Genomic DNA, 24,711 nt, shown 5'->3' on the forward strand with positions numbered 1-24,711 from the left:
GGGGGTATACAGTGTAGGCGTGGCCTACAGCTGCACATCAATGCCATACCATTTCCAGTCCAAACCTAGAGACCACGTCTGCAGTTGAAGAGGGAGAGAGGGATAGTGAGGGGAATAGCATAGTGGGGGCAGTCACAGCAAATATACTCGGGAGGGAAAGAAAAACTTGATATAGCATGCACTGTGAATAACCTTTACAAATGACTCACTTTAAAAAGAGTTAACACATAGTTTGAACTCTGAAGGGGGGTTAAGGGGACTGAACAGAGATCAGTGGATAAGAACCCTATTCTTGCTCTGCAGACAACCACTCTTCAGAGGAGCTTTTACTCAGTCGCACAGGATGGAGCCTCTGAGAGCAGCCTGGATTTGCCTGTTTCTGTGTTCTGTGTGCAGCTCCAACCCTTCCAAATTCAGCCCAGAGGTGAGTGTGCCACTGACGACTGGATATTTTTCTGTATTATTTGCTTAATTTAACTCCCTTACTTTCTGTAAATGTATTCTCAGTATTTACTTTCCTAGACCCCCCTCCCCTTTTTTTCCTGGAGAAGCCGCTCTGGGCTCCCTCAGAATCTGAGGTCACACATGAATTCAGTTAGAAGCTGGAATTGAAATCTGGAAAGCATTCAATTGTGAGGGAGAGCTGGAAGGAACAAATGGAGAACAAGAACCAGGCAGAAAGGAAAAAATTCTGGAACATAATAATGGAGATAGAAGGGGGAAATTAACTATATAGAACAGGGAATGCACTCCAGATATTAATGATAATAACAACACCCAGAATCCCATGTGGCTGTCAATACAGTGCTGGGAGTTTTAGGTCAATAACATATAAAAGGCCATTGGTTGTCTTTCTCTCATTAGGAATAAGAAGGAGACAATGGGCACTTTGAGATTTACAGAAACAAAAATGATTGTCTCTTTCTAGATGTATCAGTCACTGTAACTGTTCCAACATAATGAAATGACCAGTATGAGCCAGCAAGACTGACAGAAGGGGAAAATAATTGAGTTAGCAGATAACTGTAGGAGTAGTCCAGAGAAGGAGGAAAGTGAGGGAGGAGAGGTTTGAGGGAGGAGAGAGAGCAAGAGAGAGAGGCCACTCTAAGGATCTCCACTTCAACAGAAACCTTTTTCTTTCAGTGCAGTGTCCCAGGCAGCAGGGGAGATGAATTTAATAACAGGGCCAACCACTCTTTTCATTATACATTTTGGACATGGGCTTTGTTCCCCATTACAGACCTTATATTATTTAATAGCTCAGAGAAACTTCTCCACATATGCTCTATTTAGAAATGTATAAATACACAAGAGTTCTGAATGTGACTTATACAATAATAAGACTTATATAAATACAAGATGCTGGTAAATACTGCCTTTATCGAATGTAAATGATCATATTGCTTATATTGAGTGAAACGTCTTGGATCCTTAAATTCTTTTTGAATTATGTTTGTTTTTAAATTGTTACCATATTCCTTTCTTCTACATTGCTTGCCAGACTGACCCACCTTGTTTTACCAAAGCTAAATGGTGCTGCTGACTCTGCAGTATGGGTAATACAATAGTGGGGGAATGTAGTTGCTTCGTGTGGGCAGATGAGCCCTTCCCAGCAGGGAATTTCTATTGGCTTCTCGCAAAGTCCTAGAAGTTGCAAACTGCTTAGTCTGAGAATGTGGCTTGTGAGCCCATAGGCTTCAAACCACATTATTCTGATTATAGTTTATATTAGGTGTACACCAGTGTTTCTACCTTTTTTTTTCTTTGGGTACACAAATTATGTTGCAGAATCAGCTTTGAGACAAAAATTGGCTTAGTTACTAATTACGCTTTAATTATTAATTTCTGTTGTTGGAAAAGGGACCCATTGTTTAAAAAGGATACGTACTGTATGGTCTGAAAACTATTAGAAAACATAAACTGATGAGGAAGCCTTCAAATTCTGCTGTTTTTTCCTATATGGGCAATTAAATAACTCATCTTATGATGGAAGTATGTCTTTGTTAGATGGCTAATAAGTCCAAACTTTAAACTATTAAATCACTTTATGCATGGCTCCCTTAAGAGGTTCAGAAGCAAACACCACAATGAAAACTAACCGAATGGTTCCTTTGAGGGAATCACATTTTGGTTGACAACAATTCTTGAAATATGTAGCAAATATTTGCTTTGGGGTGCTCTTTCTGTGCAACAAGTATCTGATTTTGTCAGATACTTGTAACTTCTTGGCTGGATCTTCTTAGAGTCAATCACTAGTGATTTGGGGGGTACAGGCAGTTCAGTCTGGCTTGTGGAAAATGTCATATGAGGCATTGCCCCTCAGCTTGCCTGTGAATGATCACAGTACCAGAAGGTTGGAGAAAAAGGCAACTTTTTGTACAGTTGTTAATGTTCACATGAATAAAGCTGAAAATGTAAACAATGGCCTTCTATGGCTGTAGACATACAAGTGTCAGCTGAGACATTTGTTCGTGACTGCTGCTGTGAGCATCCAACCAGCTACACAAGCATTTGCTAGAAAAAATGGTGAATTGTGTGAATTGATGACCACAGGCCAGTGTAGCAGATTGGCTAGATAAGCCATTGTTTTTTGGACAGCTGTTGAATTTAGCCTTCCTGGACATCAACAGTGATATATAATTGAAATGTCCAGCAACAGTTTGCCTGAATATCCTTCTTTCTTTTTTTTTCCTCTACAAATCATACTTCATTGGGAGGCACTTTTATTAAAGGGGTGGTTCACCTTTAAGGTAACTTTTATTATGTTAAAGAACGGCCAATTCTAAGCAACTTTTCAATTGGTTTTCATTATTTCTTTTTTTATAGTTTTATAGTTATTTGCCTTTTTCTTCTGACTCTTTGCAGCTTTCAAATGGCCGTCACTGACTCCCCTCTAAAAACAAATGCTCTGTAAAGCTACAAATGTATTGTTATTGTTCCTTTTTATTACTGATCCTTATATTCAGGCCCTCACCTATTCATATTCCAGTCCAGGCATGTCCAAAGCTCTCACATACTTTTTTAGGGCTGAAGGTGTCAATAGACATACTGACGTGCCAGTACAGTAAACTAAAGTATGGTGTCATTACGTTCCAGTAAGTGTCTATTGCTAACACCTTCAGCACACAGGCAACAGTATAGACCAAGTGGCAGATCATTTCACTAATGTGCCCAAATATTACTGCTACGATTACTCGATTCCTGTAATTTAATGTTAATGGTTCAAAGAATGTCGAGCTGAATGGTCGGCCCCCACACATTTTCACCTCACCAAATCTGGCCCTCGTTGCAAAAAGTTTGGGTACCCCTGTTCCAGTCTCTTATTCAAATCAATGCATAGTTGCTAGGATAATTTGGACCCTAGTTACGAGATTGGTTAAAGGGGACCCATCACCCAAAAAACGTATTCAAAATCCTATTTTATCAAGCAAAAAAAACTTAAAGGGGACCCGTCACCCAAAAAAAAAAATCCAAATCCTATTTTATCACATTAGTCAAGCAAAATGAAATTAAATTACACTATATAAATTATTTAAATCTTGTTTCCTTCAGTCTGGGGATTCATAATTATAGCAAGCAGGAAGCAGCCATTTTGTGGACAGTGTTATTAAGGCAAGCCTTGTATCATCTCAGAATCTTGTTTGTGCACCAGAATGGGGGACCTGATGCCCATTCCCATGCACTGGCTACACAATTAAACGGTAAAGAGAACGGGGGAATGTGTGGAGAGCAGTGACATCTAGGAAGTGCTGAATGGAAAGTGAAAGTAATTGTCTGCCCCGCCTCTATGCCACTGGCATAGAGGAGGGGCAGACAATATTTGATTGACAGCTGAGATTTTTAAATGAGCTTACAGCAGCTATAAATGCTTTAATAAAAAATAGAAATTGGATTTCATGTTTAATTTGAAAAGGACTTTTATTATACAGATTTTTGTGTCTGGATGACAGGTCCACTTTAATTACACTATATACATTAGTTAAATCTTGTTTCCTTCAGTCTGGGAATTCATAATTACAGCAAGCAGGCAGGAGCCATTTTGTGGATACTATTATTAAGACAAGCCTTGCATCATCTCAGAATCTTGTTTGTGCACCAGAATGGGGGACCTGATGTCCATCCCCATGCCCTGGTTACACAATTAAATGGTGAAGAGAACAAGGGAATGTGTGGAGAGCAGTGACTTCTAGGAAATGCTGAATAGAAAGTGATAGTAATTGTCTGCCCCGCCTCTATGCCTAAGGCATAGAGGAAGGGCAGACAATATTTGATTGACAGCTGAGATTTTGTAAATGAGCTTACAACTGCTATGAATCCTTTAATAAAAAATAGAAATTGGATTTCATGTTTAATTTCAAAAGGACTTTTATTATACAGAATTTTGTGTCTGGGTAACAGGTCCACTTTAAGATGCAAATTGAAGAGCTGCTGCATAAAATATGCTCTTTACATCATACTAAAAGTTATCTTAAACAACCCCTTTAAAGGTCAAAATTCGAAATTCATGTGAGTTTTTTAATTCAAATCTACTCGTAATTCGACTGGGTGTTTATTTATTAAAAAAATTGAATTTCTAAAACTCGGACGAATTTTACAGACTCGAAAACTTTAATTTGGAACAGCTCTCATCTGTGATGCCACACTGTGCACAGCCAAATCTTGGTGTGCCAATGAAAATTCAGGGCCTGTGCATGCACATATCCTACAAGCACCTTAGATCTATAAGTTTGCAGGTGCAACAAAGATATGGAAGCGTGACATCTTGGTGGGCAGTGACTTCAGGCAAGAGCTTGCCTGGTCACACTTGTATCAGGGACCTCTGCCATTGATTTCTACATGACCTCGAAGGTTTTAGCTGGAGTATTTTCGGATTTGGGCTTTTTGCAGCTTCGGGGCATAATAAATCTCGAAAAATTAGATATTTTTTGTTGAAAAACAACTCCACCTTTAATAAATAACCCCCCCTAAATTTGATAAATTTTTTTAGCTCCTGTCCCTTAAATTGTATACTCACTCGGTATCAGGAGATTATGCTTTCCCAATAGTCAGAAAGGTAAACCTAGAAGTTCTGTCCTGAGTCAGGATGATCCATGTTTTGCTCTATTGCCACATTGAAATTCAGTTCTGTGCAATTATAATTTATTCTCAAAGGTATATTTACAGGTAAAAAGCGTAATTCCAACATTTATAGACAGTAATATTTTAAAATATTCTAATCTATGCTTTTTGGCCCTACCAACTGGGCATATGTTGTAAACAATAATTTGATTGAAATCCTGGTGTGTCTCCCTTTAAAGGAAAGCAGATCCTATTTTATGAATGTAAAAAGAGACAGCTAAATTGCATGGATTTGGACATGTTATGGTCCCTCCTTCCAGAGAACAGATGCTGGTCCCCAGGACAGTCTCTTTTTGCTGTGCACCTGACAAAAATGTAATTTCCAGTAAGCCATGAGTGTTGTTTCCGTTTATAAAAAAAGACTGTCCTAACTCAGCTGATTAAAAACCACATACTGTAAAGTAAACATTTTCCAATGTTGCAAAACACAGTTTCATAGTAGAGTAATATGCAGTTTAGTTGTATTTCTATATTAAATTTATGTAGTATTACCTTAGGTCCTGACCACACAGGCAGTTAATTCTGGCCACTTGCTGACCAATTCACCCAGTTAACGCAATATATACAAAGTCCATTAGAACGGAGCCAATTCTGTTTGGAATTTGGCTTGCTTTGGGTCCACAAATATGTAGGTGGTTGGAGGGTATAGTCAAATTTCCCAAGTTCAGCAACAATATTTGCTGTTATGTGGCCAGTTTAATTCACCCATTGGGGCTTCTGATGTAGAAAGCTCTGTTTTAGAATAAACTAAAGAGAGAAAAACCTCAAGGGATTCAAACTTTCTTGGCATAAGAAGAAACCATGCTCATTTAATTCTTATTCTGTCTACAAATAGGTTGATATGGAGAATGCATCCCTTATGTGTCTTATATATATATATATATATATATATATATATATATATATATATATAATATATATATATATATATATAGATACCCTTTTACTTTTACCCTTTTAGATGAAAGGCATTTTTATTGATTTCCTTCCATGTAATCCCTGCCTCTGATAGTGATCTTTCTCCCATTATAGCTGTGTCCGGTGGTCATTTCCTGGTATATAATTTCTTTTTGTCTGGAGGAAGGGGTTCTGGCTTTTCCATTGTGTCTGTTTAATTTATAAATGGCCAATGTATATATTTGTTATGCTGCTTGTCATACACAATTACCCTACAGCGGTTCCAAGTTGAATACATTTCAGTGTATATGTTTTTTTTTTATTATTATTTTCTTTTTTTTTCCATATACAGGTATAGAATCCCTTATGCAGAAACCTGTTATTGTGAAAGCTTTGAATTATGGAAAGGCCATCTCCCATAGACTCCATTTTAATCAAATAGTTAAAAATAATTTCCCTTTTATCTGTATTAATTAAACAGTACCTTGTACTTGAGCCGAAATTAATCCTTGATGGAGGCTAAACAATCCTATTGGGTAAATTAATGTTTAAATCATTTTTTTGTAGACTTAAGTTATGAAGGTATGGATTATAGGTCCCATACATGTGTACTTTAGATCCTTATTTTATTATTCAGATCTTTTCAGTTAGGCCAAAGCTGGAATTAAGAGGAGGATAATGATTAGGAAAAATCCAAGACATGAATCAACTGTTTTAAACATCACAGTGTTAAGGTCCCCATAGACGCGAAGATTTGTCTTTGGTGAATGACTGATTTCAACGCAGTCCGACCAATCTGTCAAATTATCGTGCAATTAGTGGGATTCAAACGATCGTACATCTTACGATTTTTAAGCCGACATCTCTCAGAAAATTGATCGGCCAGGTTTAAAATTCTTTATCGGCCCCAGTGCTATCTATGTTTGCAGGGCCAAGCAGGCTGCTACCCTTCAGTTTTGCTGGCAATTTCGCATGAAATGGTCTTTTTAGTTGGTGGACACATCGTACATTTAAACGATCATTTCGAGATAATCGTGGTCTCACGATAACGATTGGATCTTTTAAAAATCTTTATATCTATGGCCAGCTTTACTCTCCATAATTTGCAGTACAAAAATCACTATCTATGAAGTGTGTCTGCATCTGTATGGCTGTTGTGTGGACATGGCTGTTCTTTTAAACAATATTCATTTCTGTGATATAAAAGGAATAGAGAGTTAAGCAGAGCATAAGAGTAACCCTGGACTTAGAGCTTTATCAAAAGCAGTTGGTAGGTGAAGGGTCCTGTGTGCCAGTGGCATAGTGATTTGCACTTTGCACCTGAATTGCAGTATTTGCTATAAGGCACTGTTGCCAAATTCACGGTGGCATGATGCAATTGCTTTCTCAAAAGTTTTTCTATGGACAAATATGTACACCATTTTTGCAACTTGCACCTCAAGCAGCATGATAAATATAGCACCGACAGCAAGGTGTTTTATTTGTTTTATCCCCATCTGTGCTAAGCTGACTTGTTTATTTATTTATAATTGTTTAGTAGGACTATGCATATCAGTGGCTTTTTCCAGATAGCCATAGCATGCCCCCAAGTAAGCTGTAATGGTAAATTGAAGCATCCTATAAATATTCTTTCTTCCAGCTTTTTGTTCTTTTCTGTTTTACATAACTGCCAGTCTGTCCCTGCTAGGGTTGCCACCTTTTCTGGAAAAGAATACCTGCCTTCCTATATATTTATCTTTTTTCACTTTTAATAACATTGGGATAAACCATCATTTTTACCAGCCAGGCCAGTAAAATTTCCACTATATACTGTAGGATCTGGCTATAGCCCTAACTCTGACCAAACCCCACTGATACACACGGCTTGTTCAGTCTCTTCACTCTTTTGGCTTACATGATACTACTCTTCTTTGTTTCTTCTTTCACATCTACTCATTGTTTATGCCCTAAGGGTGATGGCTGAATAGACATGCCCAGGCTTTCTCAATCTATGGGGGACAAACTGCAAGTCCACCTTTAAAAAGTGAATGGGAATCACCATTACATGCCCAATTCTCTGATTATTGATTTGAATCCCAGGATCGGTATGTTCCCCGTCCAGCAATCACTATGGCTCTCCTCTGCCCTTATATAAATTCCATGCCCAATTCTGTCTTGTGAATGATGTGTAATTCTGTAAAACACCGGTCACTTTGCAGAACCCAACTCATAGAAGACATTCCCATTAGCTTTGTATGGGAAGGAATTTAGTAGCTTTCTCATGTGGGCATAAAAATGCTGGGGTGAAAAAATGGTAGTAGTCCACCATTAGCCTTATTCTGTTTAATGTAGGTATATATTTCCCTTTAAAGAGGAAGGGGCAGATTTATCAAGGGTCGAATTTCGAAGTAAAAAATACTTCGAAATTCGACCATCGAATTAAAATACTTTGAATATCGAATTCAAACTTTTTTTCATCGAATTTGGCTATTCTGCGGTCAAAGTAAAATCGAACGATGGAACAATTAAATCCTTCAAATTGAACGGTTCTATCGTACGATTGAACGTTTTTTACTTCGACTTCAAAAACTTAGAAAAATGCTGTAGAAGGTCCCCATAGGCTAGCATAGCACATCGGCAAGTTTAATTTTGCGAAGTATTGAAGTCGAAGTTTTTTAAAGAGACAGTACTTCGATTGTCGAATGGTCGAATATTCAAACAATTTTTACTTTGAATCGAATTTTCACTTCGACCCTTGATAAATCTGCCCCTAAGTGTATACAGCTGGTGTAGCAATTGACAATAATAATTATTATCTTTTCTCTGTAACTAACTTTTGAGTTAAACTTCAGGCACTCTTCTTTGGAATGAGTCGAAAGAGACAATAACATGTGTACTGAGAAATATATTTCTGTAAGTGGTTATATATTCCTTTTTATACACACCTGTTTTTTTCCATTACAAAAGAGTTGTTTTGTTTTCTTTAGAATCTGGCCCAGTACCACTCTTTCCTCTTGCTTCTTCTCTATCTGTAATTAGCCTCCTCACACTATACACCACCCATCTTTCCTCTGCCTTTGGCTTCGTTTAAAACTGTAATTAAATGCATTGTTGCAAGATGACAGCTATGGCTTATTGTTACTATGAAAAGGCTCATTGTCTGAGGCACGTGATTGGTTAAAATTGAATCCTTCTGCAGACAAGGGTTTGCAGCTATGTACATTTTTAAGACAGAGGAAGTTAAGGTTTGAGTCATATTGGCAACATTATTTGCCTGATCTGAACTTTCCTCTCTGTGAAGTGTGCAGAGAACCAACCGGCACTAATGTCCCAAATCCAGAGACAAGTAACAATTTCATTATGGTCATTATGATTTACTACTAGTGTTTAGGGCATTGGTTCCCAAACTGTGGGGCTGGCTTTGGGCAGTGGCAGGTAGGGCTGAGACTTAAAGGAACAGTAACACCAAAAAAGTAAAGTCTTAAAGTAATGAAAATATAATTTACTGTTGTGCTGCATTGGTAAAACTGGTGTGTTTGCTTCAAAAACACAACTATGACCATCTTATTGATTTACCAATTGCTAAAATAAAAAGGAGAAAAGGATACACAGCAGATACCAGATAAGATCTGTAGTATACAATGGGATTCTTCAGAACGTATCTGTTATATACTGTGTATCCTGTGTTTGAATGGCTGCCTCCATGGCTACACAGCAACATGTTTATATAAACTATAGTTGTGTTTCTGAAGCAACAGTGCAGAGCAACAGTACATTTTATTGTCATTCCTTTAAAACACTTTCATTTTTTGGTGTTACTGTTCCTTTAAGTCCAGTTAGGGCAAGATTTGGGGGGAATGGCTATTTGTTCTCATTGATACACCTGAAATCCAAACTTGATGGTCAGGGTAAGCTTTGGGAAAAATATGCGTTTGCTGTAATAGATATTCTTAAAACTATGGCTGAATGACTGACCAATATTTTATGTAAATCCAAAAAATCGGACATTTAATGGAAAACTGTCATGGGAAAACATGTTTTTTTCAAAATGCATCAGTTAATAATTAATAGACTCCTGCACTGAAATCTGTTTTTTAAACGTGCAAATCTTAAAATCTGACATGGGGCTAGACATATTAGGGCTCATTTATCAACACTGGGCAAATTTGCCCTTGGGCAGTTACCTATAGCAACTAATCAGTGATTAGCTTTTTAAAGCCAGCTGCAAGTAGAACAATGAATGCAGCTATTTGATTGGTTGCCAAGGGTTACTGTCCATGGGCAAATTTGCCCAGTGTTGATAAATGACCCCCATTGTCAGTTTCCCAGATGCCCCCAGTAATGTGACTTGTGCTCTGATAAACTTGTTACTCTGTAATGCTGCGCTGCAAGTTGGAGTGATATCACCCTCCCCCCCCCCAGCAGCCCATCAGCAGAACAATGGAAAGGTAACCAGATAACAACTCCATGACACAAAATAACAGCTCCCTGGTAGATATAAGAACAGCACTCAATGGTAAAAATCCAAGTCCCACTGTGACACCTATAGTTACATTCAGTAGGAGAAACAATAGCTTGTCAGAAAAAAGTTCCATCCTAATGCTGGCTCTTTCTGAAAGCACATGACCAGGCAAAATGACCTAAAATGGCTGCCTACACACCAATATTACAACTAAAAAAAGATATACTTCAGGATTGAAATTACATGGTAGAGTGAATTATTTACTGTGTAAGCAGTGTCATTTAGAAATAAAAACCATAAAATCATGACATTAGAATCAGATAAAAATCCAGGATTGGATAATTATTATTTGAATGGCATGGGGTTAGTTGGCATCTCTGCAACACAGAAATCATAGAGTAATAAACTACTAAAAATGAGTCAGTCTCACTTAGGCAGGCCTGGACTGGGCTTCAAAATAGGCAGTTCATGTATACAGAGGCCCAAACAGTGCCCACAGGCCAAATAAATAGTTGCTGTTTTACAGCAATCAATCCCTATGGCATTTGTCAGAATTCACAGATTGGCAGTGCAGAGTTTTCTATGTGAAGTCAGGTCTGCCCTCCCACAAAGGAAAACATGTATAGTGTTTACAATATGGACTTTTGAAGGGTTTTTGAATTATCAGGGATTTTGATTCTCCTCCCAGCAGGGTATGCCTATAATAGAAATATAGATTATGTTCTGTAAACCTAATCTCTGCCTCAGTACACTCAGAATCCACAGGCCTGATCTTGCAGATTGTTTTTTCCAAGAAAAGGCAGGGTTAACATGGCGGGGGCTGGATTCTTGAGAGGGGGCAGGGAAAAAAAAGAAGGGAGAGGATCCCTGGCATGATTTAGTTTACGAGGATAAGCAATGTTTTTCACTGACTTTATAGACTTATTGCATAACTCTTACCTGTCATGCCTGCTGTAGATGTTGTGATCTACATAGTTGTGGGATGCTGGATTGACTATGCTGATTACTACTACATGTACACTTCATATACTGTAAATTGTAGCTGCGTGAAAGTTGCTGTGTATTTTGCTCATGCCATAATAATTTTAGTAGATCTCAATAAAATCAACAGCAGGCCCTTGCAGAAGATATTTGAGTATAACCAAGAATCAATAATAGGAGTGTGAGCAATTGTTCACCACTGGAACTACAGTATTTGAACGATATATAGTGAATAAAGTAAAATTATAAGGATATTGTAAGTTACCGAGAAGTTTCATGACCATATGAAAACACAAGGCAGAACTCTGAGGTCGTGGAACTCTGAGGTAACTTCTAATATTCTCATATTTTGCAACGGGGGGTCATGTGACAGAAATGACATCAGAACTCACCGTTTATAACTGATGACATCCGTACTCACCGTTTATATAGTGAATAAAGTACCCCCTCTTGTAAAATATAAGGATATTATAAGTTACCGAGGAGTTTCATGACCATCGGCCTTGTGTTTTTATACAGGTCATGGAACTCCGAGGTAACTTCTAATATCCTCATATTTTGCAACTGGTGGTATTTTATTTATTATAATACACAAGTTTTAGGGAGTCATGTGACAGAAATGACATCAGAACTCACCGATTATAACTGATGACATCAGAACTCACCGTTTATAAGGATATAATTTACAAGATATTCATGGCTTTTGTGTATTATAAGGATAGAAAGAGCCATGAATATCCTGTAAATGATATCCTTAGAAATGGAGCTTAGTGATGTCATCAGTTATAATTGTGGTTTTTTTTTTGTATTTTAACAAATAATGTACCTACTGTTCATTATTGTCTATTGGGTACGTTATTCCCAATATAAACAGCACTCCAGATATCTTTCAGCCCCAAAGACCTCTGACTGGGGTGAGGGGACCTGACTCAAAGAAATAGCTAGTTTGAGATCTGGAGGGTATGTTGGGTTTAAGCAGCCTATCTCCACAGAGGAGTGTAGGTAGGATTGGCACCTTGGGTGTATCCACCAACCTAAGGACCCAAGAGTGGAAGTATAAGACTTTTAGTAGAGGTGATTCTTGAGGGTGTGCACTGAAACATATGTTCACTAAAACCCTCACAATTTCAGTAATACAGAGAAGGGCCATACTAATAAAATATAACCTTGACTCTATATATTGTAGTTTTTGTTGGTTTGTGCTGAGTTATGAATAAAAAGGTGCTGAAATCAGTGTAATTGGCAATGTTCAAATCAGCATGTTCTCCGTATTTATTTTTCCAACAACAGAACCCATCTGCTTTTTATCAGGCCACTAACCACATGACTTGCATAGTATACCATCAAAGAGGACTATAATTTAAAAAAATGAAGAAAAAAAAGGAGTTCTAATAACCCTTACTGAGCTGTTTGTTCAGTTGTGCTGGTTATGTTAATGACTCAGAGTTCATTATCTGGTACAATGACACGTAGGCTTGAAATAAAGGGATGCAGTGCAGGAAAACATTTTACATTTTTAAATTTTTCTTTTAGGGGTAAAGAGTAAATTCACTACAACATATATTCATTGGCTGTTTATTTAATAGGTAAACATCTGACTATATTTAGTGTTTTCATGGCATTGAACTTGATGTTTTCCATGACCTGAACACTTATGCCACATCCGGGTCCTCTTTGATGCTTGATGATATAGGGTTCCACCATCTCAGCTGCTCTACCCAAATGATCCATGGCACCCAAAGTACAGGGTAACCTGTGCCTCAAAACCTGTGCACTGTGCATGCACCAAGCTTTGGGCTGAGAGTACCATACAGAACAGTATAACCCTCTACTTTAAAAGTTATTGCTAGAAACAAAAATATTTATGGGGTATAAATGAAAATATAACTTTCTGTTGTCAATTACCCTATGTCACTTTGACATTGCACACACTAATGGTCTCTCATGATCTGGTTTAGGCCACAGACCAGCATTGGTGCAATATATACATTTTAGGCTTACAGCACACCAGACATTTCTTACATTTCTGGTCTTCTCAGAGACAATTGCCATAGGCTTTAGGATTAGACTGGGACTGTCTAAGGTGGGTGAGTAATGAGTGGCAAAACTCTCCTTTTCTTCAGCTCTGCACAGCTGGCCTGCAGGCTATGTCCAAAGGATGGTTCAGCCTACAGCCCAGTTTCATTATTGCGAAATAAGGGAAACTCACCATTTATAACTTAAAAACACATTGTAAGTGCATTTGTTTGTGACTGGAAAGCAGTCTGCCATCATTCGCAGGAGTAGAAGATCTAATGAAAACGGACTGAAATTCATGGGATGTGTATTTATAATGGTTCCTTGATGTTAATGGAGCGTAAAAGAAAAAAAGGACTTTACATTAAATAAGTCTTCCAGTTGGTATATATTTGTTTGGCCCACGGATTTTTTCTACACTCTTGTAAAAGGGAGAAGTTGCGTAACTAAGCGCGAGAATGACAGTATATTTCCAGTACATCAGAACATCACAGAGATATTTTTCTCTCACAATTCTGTCAGTCATTGTACAACCAATATTTTTTACTGATACATCACAATGTAATACCAACTCTCAAAGGTTTGTAATATTGGCTGAAGTGGGTTCCCATCTCAAAACACCATTCATGTTTATATAATATAATTCATGTGTATAATCACATTTACTTTACAGTGCTACACAATATGTTGGCGCTATATAAATACATGTTAATAATAATTGGTGATATTTGCTTTTTTAATTCTGGCATCATAGACTTTTGCTTTTTGCTGGCAAAATTGAGGAATGTCCCTCTCTTCTCTGTCTGTTGTATTCTGACTTTTTTTTGACCCACCCCTACCCCCACCCCCCACCATTTCCCTAGTCCAGTATAGCAGTGTGTTTATTTCCTGTAACATTAGACCCCTTCCCATTTTTCCACAATCTCTGCATGCCTCCCCCTCCTACACACACACTTTGAAGTTCTGTCCATTCATTGTACCCTTTAGGCATTAACATCCATTAGTGTTCAACATATATAGATAGGCAGTCACCCATCCCCCTGGTTTGCTTGAGGGAATAATAAGATTGAAGTGGTGACTCATTGCAACAGTGGAGCAGAGCAAACAACCTGCATAGGGTGAGAAGGGCTAAAAAGAGCCAAAGAACTCGACAGGACATTTTGAACAATGATGTGCGTAGGTGGGAAAAAAAAACACAGTCATTATTCAACTACCTGCACTTAATTGTTACTGGATGTCCTGGGCAGTTCAACACTGGACCTTAATACTGCCCCGTCTGTTGGAAGTGGCAACAGCTATATGGGGCATTTAGTCTACCACTGTTTTCCAAGTTCACACTGGTTCTCAAATTACCCCTTGTACCATAAGACACAAGCAAGTATGTGTATAATAAGCCTAATGACATTGATTATCTGTTAACGTTTACTAAGCAAGTTATCTTTTCATAATCCACCATACATAATGTACAAAGATAGTCCTTTATGCAGATCCACACATTCCACCACTGATGCCTATATTAGTAAATCACTGGTCAACTGAAATGTGGCAGTCGGCATTAGAATGTAGTAGGTGTAAAGATGGCTAAATGGCATCATGAGTCGACAATGAAAATATAAGCAACAGTTCACACACTAATAAAATGAGGGCTGTTTGAAGGGGTACTAAACCATTTTCATTGGTCTGAAGTTGTTCATCGTCTCTACAGATACAACAAACCATGTTTACTGCTTACACTTGCACAGAATTCCTAAATATGGCTATACGCTTTTTCAAGACAGAGCTTGGTTGACCACCTCAATTGTCTACGTTTATTTGTATGTGGAAATAGTTTCAGCTCTGTTTTTCTGTAACATTGTATCACTTATACCTACTCATATCTACCAAGAAAGGATATTGAATTACTCCTCATTTGAGAGTGCAGCTATGTATGTAAGCAAGAAAGCAGCTACATGGACGCATGTGACTTCACAGGAGACATGTGAATAAGCAGAGATATAGAGGACTTAATAGAATGTAACTTGAAAATGTCCCCTGTGAATTACTGAAATGTTCATAAAAATAATGATGTTTTTTAAGTCTTTCTGCTAACTGAAGGGCATGCATGGACTTGTAGTTGGAGCACAACAGGTTTGCCGATCTTGCTTTAGAAAATTCCCTTTCGTAATATTTCAGCAACCTCCTAACTCTTTACATTTGTGTAGGGTCTTCTCAGCTGTGTATGCATATTTTTGTTATATACTACTTCATTAATAAACTGTGTGAAATGTGGTACAGTTTATAAGCCATACCTGTGTTTTTTTCCCCAGGCCTGGCTTCAACAGTATGGATATCTGCCCCCTGGAGATCTGCGGACACACACCTTACGCTCCCCTCAGTCCATGAGTGCTGCAGTCTCTGCCATGCAGAAGTTCTATGGCTTAAAAGTGACAGGAAAGTTTGACAGTGACACAGAGAAGTATGTGTGTGCGAGGCACTTGTACATTTATCATGATAGCTCATTTAAGGATGGGGCTCTTTGGGGCAGCATTCACTGGCTAATACCCCCGTATTAGGCAAGCCCATAGGAAGTCATTCCAAACACAGAAGGATGACTCACTCTGTTTGGCTTTAGTTTTTTTCTTCCCAGTCTCTAGGGTTCATTTTCTAATATTGGAATAAATTGCCATGTTTGTCATCCACAATGCTACACATCCCCAGAATTCCAACTTAATAGCAGGCACAAGTGCTGCAATTTGCACACAATTTATTGACGCAGACACAAAGTAGGGTCGTCAATTGTGTGTGTAGGCACAGTATGCTAAGACAGTCCTCTAGAAGTAACACCTTGTAAAAACAAGTACTTGGGCTTCCTTGTGTCCATGTGCCATGTACTTTGCACTTTCTGTGGTGCTAGGCATAAGGTGCAAGGAACTTGTAGAGTTACAAGTATCTTTGTGGATAATTTACTTTCGATCAAAAATTTATCGAATTTAATGTAAACCTACGTTAATGTTTCCCCAGCAACAGCCAAGTGTCACTAAGGGAATGTGTAGCATTCACAAGTGCATCAGTAGGAAGTTTGTTTTCATTTTATCTTAGGCTATGTACATGGGAATACAGGTAAGGGACAGATTATCCAGAATGCTCTGGACGCAGGGTTTTCTCAATAAAGGATCTTTCTGTAATTTGACTCTCCGTACCTTAAGTCTACTAAAAATTATTTATACATTACTTAAACTCTATAGGATTGCTTTTGTAAGGATTATTTATATCAAGAGTGAAGTCAAGAGTGAGTTTATTATCATTTCATCCATATCAGTGAAACGAAACAACGTTCCTCTAGGACCGGTAGTGAGGGCCCTAATGCTTCGGTACCTTTTTCCAGATGGCAGTAGTGTGTACAATGTGCTGTTTTATTATTACAGAGAAAAAGGAAATCTAAAGTTCTGAATTATTCAGTCTATGGGAGGTGGCCTTCCCACAATTTAGAGCTTCCTGGATAATGGGTTTCCAGATAACAGTTCCCATACCTATATACAATTTTTTTACTTTGTTGAGACAGGGCACAGTTGAGTAAATACTGCCCAGTTCTATAGAACGCATAATAAAAGAGCAAATGATTGAAAATAGAGCAAACAGCAGTGCACAGCTATAACACATATGTCAATTCCCATGTGCACTAGGAACTAGATGCAAAGCACAGGCAGCACTGTATTCTTCCTCTGTCAGCAATTAATATAATCATGTGTACTTGACAACTGTGGGTAGTGGTAGTGTGTCTTGTGTGGACATTCTGTAATGGCACAGGGATCACTTTTGGATGTTTTGAACACCACATCCCTAATTGCCTGAAATTGCACCTCATTGCCATGCATTGAATTGCCTGCAGCTCCCAAGCAGCTCTACAAATGCCATGTGTCACCACTGAAAACAAATTTCCTCGAAAGCAAGGCTTAGGGGCACATTTACTAAGGGTCGAAGGGTTAATTAACCCTCGATATTCGACCATCGAAGTAAAATCCTTCGACTTCGAATATCGAAGTCGAAGGATTTACCGCATTTACTTCGATCGAACGATCGTGGGAAAAATCGTTGAATCAAACGATTCAAAGGATTTTAATCCATCGATCGAACGATTTTCCTTCGATCAGAAATTGCTAGGAAAGCTTATGGGGAAGGTCCCCATAGGTTAACATTGGTGCTCGTTAGGTTTTAGGTGGCGAAGTAGGTAGTCAAAGTTTTTTTTTAAAGAAACAGCACTTCAACTATTGAATGGTCGAATAGTTGAACGATTTTTAGTTCGATTCGTGGTCGAAGTAGCCATTCAGTAGACCACTAATCCTTTACTCGAGCTAAGTAAATGTGCCCCTTGATGTTTAGTAAAAAAGAGAAGTTTATGTAAAAACATAATTTTTGTTTTGAAAAGTTAGTCACATGCATAGGGAAGTGTAACCAAGTGGTTAAGTCTGCTTCTGTTTATCTAGATTTTAAGCAATCTTTATAAAAGAACACGCATACCACAATGGTCCAAGAGTCTGTTTGAATTCCACTGTTTACATCACTGCATAATGTCTTAAAGGGCACCTGTTGGCTAAAATTGTTATCCCCAAACAAAGGTGAGGGCTAATAGAGCCCACATTCCGGTTGGGGATAACAGTAGAAGTAGCCCCTCGTGAGCGATAGGCTACCAGCAACAGAAGGGAGCTCCCGGTGTGAGCAATCATGTCCGCTCACTTGCATGCACATAATGCGCATGTGACGTCATGTGCATAATGAGCAATCCGGGGCAGCTTTTCATTATGTGCATGTGAGTGACCGGACATGGCTGCTCACACCGGGAGTTTCCTCCCTTTGCGGGTAGCCTAGTGCTGGCGGGGGGCATTTTTAAAAAAAATAAAACTACTGTTATCCCCAACCGAAATGCGCGCTCTATTATAAATATATATATATATTTTTCAAACGGCACTCACCAGTCCCAGAGGCTCAGCCGGGGTGCTAATCATAAATATCAATAGCAGTCCACAAGAGCACTAACGGCAACAATAGATAAATGTGTTTCAGTGCATCTTTAATATTGCATGGGGCATCTATGCAATATTAAAGATGAAATGAAACACATTTATCTATTGTTGCTGTAAGTGCTTTCGTGGACTCTCTCTCTTTTTAGAAAAGAGTGGGCAGTAATATGTCTTAAAATATGTCACTGCCCCTTTAATCTCTGACCATCTGTTTTACACTTTATCGTTTGTATGTTGGATTTTTAATGTGCATTATGCGTTTGTCATGAAACCAAGAAAGACAGCATTTAGTATTGGTTTTACAATGTCTGCATATAGAAATACTTTAGCAGATGTTGGCAGGGAGAAAATTCCTGAATGACAAAATAAAGAATTCTTGACATTAAAAAGGAACACATTTATCAATATTTCGAATTTGGATTTTACTTGAAATTCAAAAATGTAGATTATTTATTTATAAAGATCGAATATCTTAAACTCAGACTAATTTTACAGAGTCGAAAACTCGAATCAAATTCTATCAAACTGGATTCGAGTAGAACAAAAAACCTATTCGAGTTTGGATAATTACCTAGTCGAATTTCACAGTTTTGACCATAAAAAAATTGAAAATTCGAATTTTCAATTCAACCCTTAATAAATCTGCCCCTTAATGTTGTATAAGCACTTGCAGTAGTTACAACATGACTTCTCTTGGAATTGCTGTTACTGGTAGGCTAGAAATGCACTGTTTTTTTCTGTTTGCATGGCCTTCTGAGTGTTTTTTGCCCAAAATCCACTTAATGAGTGATTTCCAGCAGAAAAAACACTCAAGGCGTATTTATTAGCATCGGAGACAAACATCACTGGTGATGTTGCCCATATCAACTAATCACTACTTATATTTGAGCAATCACCTACTAGTTAGAAAACAAAAGCAAACATCTGATCGGTTGCTATGGGCAACATCACCCCTGATGTTTGTCTTAATGTTAATAAACATGCCCATAAGTGTGACAGCCCAAGTGCTCATTTTTTACATATAAATTACAATAATTAACTTTTTTTCTTTTTCTGAAGAGCAATGAAGAAGCCACGATGTGGAGTCCCTGACAAATTTGGTTCTGAAATAAAGGCAAATGTGAGACGGAAGAGATACGCCATCCAGGGTTTGAAGTGGCAGCACAAGGACATCACATTTTGGTGTGTGATACAAATCAAGTCTGACATACTGTATAAGGACATATTTATGAAAGTGTGAAACTAGAACTCACCACAATCTTCCAGAGTGAAATTCCTCTGCTATCTATCCACGTGTATGTTTATCAAAGGGTGATCTCTCCATTCATAAATATAATCCCTTAAAAATCCCTTAAAAATCCAATGCAAGATAATTATGGGAGGAAAAATGATGGGAGGAATTTCACTGCGGTAGACTGTGACAAGTTCTAGTTTCACTCTTTGATCAATATACCCCCCTAGTTTTATTGCCGCAAAGCAATTTTATATGTGTATTAATTGGTATATTTATTTACCGCAGCATACAGAATTACACTCCCAAAATTGGCGAGTATTCTACCTATGAGGCGATTCGGAGAGCCTTTAAAGTTTGGGAGAGTGTGACGCCACTTCGCTTCCGGGAGGTTCGATATGTGGATATTAAAGATGGATACACTAAACATGCTGACATCATGCTTTTTTTTGCTGAGGGTTTTCATGGAGACAGCACTCCTTTTGATGGAGAGGGGGGCTTTTTGGCACATGCATATTTTCCTGGGTCAGGCATTGGAGGTGATACACACTTTGACTCTGCAGAACCTTGGACAGCTAGGAATGATGATCTTGAAGGTAAAGCAATAACAAACACTGGGTTCCACAGTATGCATTGATGGTGATGGTAATAAAAGTGCATTGTAACTGTTACCATTATCTAGTATTACAAGTGACAATTAACCTATTAATCTTAACAGCTCTTGGAATTAATATTCTCTTTATCCTGCTACAGGTCACTTTTATTTACCTTCTACAAATCAGCTATCATGTAATGTATGTACGTATTTATTATATGTTTGGTTTAAATCTTTGATTTTCTTAGGTAATGATCTGTTCCTGGTGGCTGTACATGAACTTGGCCATGCTCTCGGTTTGGAACATTCGAATGATCCATCTGCAATTATGGCTCCATTTTATCAGTGGATGGACACAACTAATTTTCAGCTACCAGATGATGACCGCAGAGGAATCCAACAGCTCTATGGTCCCGGTAAGTGATACATATAGTGGGGCTAAACTGACATCTCCTAGAGAAAAAAAGGTGCAAAGGCATGTTGGTATGACAAAATTACATGGAAATAGTTGGGTAGGTGGTGAGCTTAAAAATAAGACTACCGAATAAAGGTAGAATGAAATTGAACAACATTATGTTTAAGGGATAATTGAAATGTATCACTGTTAAATCTCTTCATCTGTAGATCACGGAGAAGATCGTCCAACTCGTGCACCTCGTCCTACACGAGCTCCGCGACCCACACAAACCCAGAGACCAGATGATAACCCACATGATCCCACTTATGGACCTGACATCTGCCAGGGCAACTTTGACACAATTGCTGTGTTAAGGGGAGAGATGTTTGTATTCAAGGTTAGTATGCAAAACTGAATGGATTAGATTGAAATTCTTTTGTGCACTTAACCAAATTGATTATTTTCTGCTATAACAACCTTCCTTCATGAGTTACCCTTTTCCTTTGTACTCCCTTTTCCCCAAAACCATATTTTATGTCTAATGTTCTCTTTACCTCGCAACAGGAACGCTGGTTCTGGCGTGTACGTCATAAACGTGTAATGGATGGATACCCTATGCCTATTGGGCAATTCTGGCGTGGTCTTCCCAGCTCCATTAATTCAGCTTATGAGCGAAAGGATGGCAAATTTGTGTTTTTCAAAGGTAATGAGTATATATATATATATATATATATATATATATATATATATATATATATTAACCCAAACAAGTTCCTAGAATTTACAAAGCTCCAGTTTATAATCTGCTTGTTGATGTTGTTGACATATGCCTTGTTTGTTCAGGGGATAAGCACTGGGTGTTTGATGAAGCTGTTTTAGAGCCAGGGTATCCCAAAACCCTGAAGGAGATGGGCAGAGGACTTCCTAGCGACAGAATTGATGCTGCCCTATATTGGATGCCAAATGGAAAGACCTACTTCTTCAGGGGTACCAAGTAAGTGGAGCATAAGCGTGTAGATTGGATTATTGTGTACAATAGAAGGTGCCATTTGAATGGAATAAGATGCTCAGATGAGTAGTGAAAGGTCTTCATTGATTACTCAGCAAGTCCAGTTGTTTTAAATTTACCTATACTAGATATACCATCACCTGGATGAATGAAAATCTTCATAGTCATATTTGAACGGAATGTTTTTTCTATGGGAAATGTTTTTCATCCTCCTTATCGTTTTATCTAGGTATTACCGGTTTAACGAGGAGATGAGAGCAGTGGATCCAGAATACCCCAAACCTGTCAACGTGTGGGAAGGCATCCCAGACTCCATCAAAGGAGCATTCATGGGCAGTGATGGAGGTAAACCTAAAACTCTGTCTGATCCAAGGACAGTAATAAAATAGATTCATTTATGTTGCTCAAAGCAACAATGAGTCCATTCTTATATTTATGTCTCATAATGCTATGCCTTCCCTTTTTCTGCCCTACAGCTTTCACTTACTTTTACAAGGGTAACAAGTATTGGAAGTTCAACAATCAGCAGCTGAAGACAGAGTCTGGCTACCCGAAATCCGTTTTGGTCGACTGGATGGGCTGCAGCACTGTCCGACAGCCGGAAGAGGATGATGACAGGGAGGTGGTTATTATTGAGGTAGACGAGGCAAGTGGTGAAGTGAGTGCTGCAGCCATTGTAGTTCCTGTCATTCTCTTGCTTTGTGTTCTTACCCTTGGACTGGCTGTTGTGCTCTTCAGGCAATGTGGCACACCGAAGAGGATTCTATACTGGCAGCGGTCCCTCCTGGATAAAGTGTGAACACCTACACTTAGAAATTTGCACCCTCCCCCTGAATTACTGCCTCTCCAGCCCTCCTCTGTCTGCCTCATACAAATAATACAGGGAGCAGTATCAGCTTCCAGGAAAGAGAGGAGCTCTAATGCAATTTGGAGCAACTTTGCCTCTTACTATTTTTTGTGGCACGTGTCGTGTTTAACCCCTTCACTGCCAGACCGGGCCACAATGTTTGAACGAGAACAGATTATGATAAGTTATTGGTTATTAGGGCCTGTTGGCTCAAGCAACAGCAAGTTACAAAGATCATGACAGTGAGGGACATGAACTTGAGCTTTAAAAGAGCTAATACTGTTTAGTTTTTGAAATTCTAAATAAATTTGGCCCTTTACACAAACACCCAATGTTTTATCACCAGCCAGGAGTAAAGAACCCTGTTCTTAGCTGGGTAAGAATGTGCTAGTCAGAAGGAATTCTTCTGTCCAGGAATATGGAGGTGTACACTTAGGAACATACTTCTTGAACAGCATGGGATTTGATATAGGACACACAATATTGTAAATATCTAGAACAAGGTCAGTGTCTTGCTAATAAGATATTAGGCTTTGATATGAATTGCACAACCACAGGAGAGCATATTAAACTGGCTATTACCCACAAGTCTCGGTTACTAAGCTTTTATATAGGCCAAATTCCAGTTACATGGAAACTACAATAAACTATAGAAGTGTCCCAAGGGGAATATATATAAAATGTGCTGAAATGTGAACATACTCTCCCCAGAATAGTTGGCACCACAAGGGCATTGTTTTAGTAATCCTTAGAGTTTTGTCCACTTACGTATTGCTGTAAACCAGTGGTAGCTGTACCTGCAAAGTTTGGTAGGTAGTATGTTGTATTGTGATCCCTTCATATTCCTGGACAGTATACCCTAAAAAATAACCCCCCCCCCTACTCAAGTAATAATTTGGCGGTAACCAAAATCAGTAGAAAAGCCAGTGATAGCATTGTATTGTAAGGTGTGACATGGGGATTGATGAGGAGTAAGTTTCTTTTAATTTTTTTTGCGGAGCAGGAATCTGTGTATAGAAGTAGGGGGACAAGTCTAAGATAAACATTGCCCAACTCCTATAGTGCCTTGTTAAGTGTCCCTCAGCTGCCCATTTTCTTCTATGACGCCTCCTCCATGCCCTCAACCTGTTTAGTCTGATGATTCTGGAAGGGAAAGGGTTAATGTGCATCTCCCTGGTACCTACAGATCATTGCTGAGGGTTGGACACTGCTCTGTAGGTACTTGGGAGGGAATTATTGTTCCTTTAGATACAATCTGGCAGCAAAGGGGTTATTCACTGCTCGTTGGGTCTAACAGGAAGGCTTTACATCATGCTGTGCCAGGGAAAGTGTCCATTCCAGTAGTAAGTCTAAGAAAAGATGATCCATTGCTGTTAATCACTGCTATGGGTGTCTTTGGAAGGAAAGAAGGGCAAATCACATGGTACGGTTAAGGGGGTGGGGGGTCACATTCGCTTCTTTCCCTTCTTCTATTCTTTGGTTTATATTTTTATTATTATAATTATTATTATTTGGTAATGAGGCTTCATGTATGTGCACAGCCCCTGCAGGTCAGGTGGTTTGTGTTTTACACCTATCTACTGCAAGAGGGGTCTATGGAGCAACTCAGGTCTTGGTATAAAGAGCAGCGCTCTGCTTGCCCCTTCTGCAGTGAATGGGTGTCTTATTTTCCCCTACCCTTAACAGCCACACTGAGGCCAGTGCTTGCACATTGCTTGGGGGGTTGCAGTTTGCCCCTGCTAACCTCCAACCCCCACCCCCAAGTGCATTATAACATCTACATTATAAGAACACTGACTCAAACAAAGTCTACAAAGGGCAAACTTACTGCAGCATTCCCCCAATTTAATGTATCTGGGGGCCCTGTTGTCGGGTTAATTAAAGCTTGTCAAATGAACAAATTCAGTTTTTTAAATTGTTTTTATGTGTCCTTTTTTATCTAAAGAAAACTATTTGTTATGTCCAAAAACATTTGTAACATTGGAACTATAAAATGCCAAAATGTGCTACGAGTGTGTTTTTATTACTGAAATATGTGGTGTGTTCTTAATGCTTTCATTCAATTGCGGGCAAACTCTTCTGAGCAGAGAACAGAGTATATTATAAGAAACGTGTAATGCTCTATATGTGCTGCAAAGTACTGCGAGATGTGAGATGGGGTACATGTGAATGGTTACCTAGC

General features: G+C 38.6%; 1 protein-coding gene across 1 annotated transcript; it reads left to right on the top strand.

The window, feature by feature from the left end:
* Positions 1-91: 91 nt before the first annotated feature.
* mmp14.L (matrix metallopeptidase 14 L homeolog) lies at positions 92-24,444 on the top strand (the record flags this gene model as incomplete). Its single annotated transcript, NM_001091009.1, is given in 10 exon segments — positions 92-424; positions 15,760-15,908; positions 19,510-19,632; positions 19,970-20,277; positions 20,525-20,692; positions 20,901-21,070; positions 21,238-21,376; positions 21,517-21,667; positions 21,912-22,027; positions 22,159-24,444. Coding segments are annotated over 10 exon segments (1,728 nt in total). The 3' UTR covers positions 22,482-24,444.
* Positions 24,445-24,711: the final 267 nt, after the last annotated feature.

This window comes from Xenopus laevis, chromosome 1L (genome assembly GCF_017654675.1).
Source record: "Xenopus laevis strain J_2021 chromosome 1L, Xenopus_laevis_v10.1, whole genome shotgun sequence".
In the NCBI taxonomy this organism is placed as follows: Eukaryota; Metazoa; Chordata; class Amphibia; order Anura; family Pipidae; genus Xenopus; species Xenopus laevis.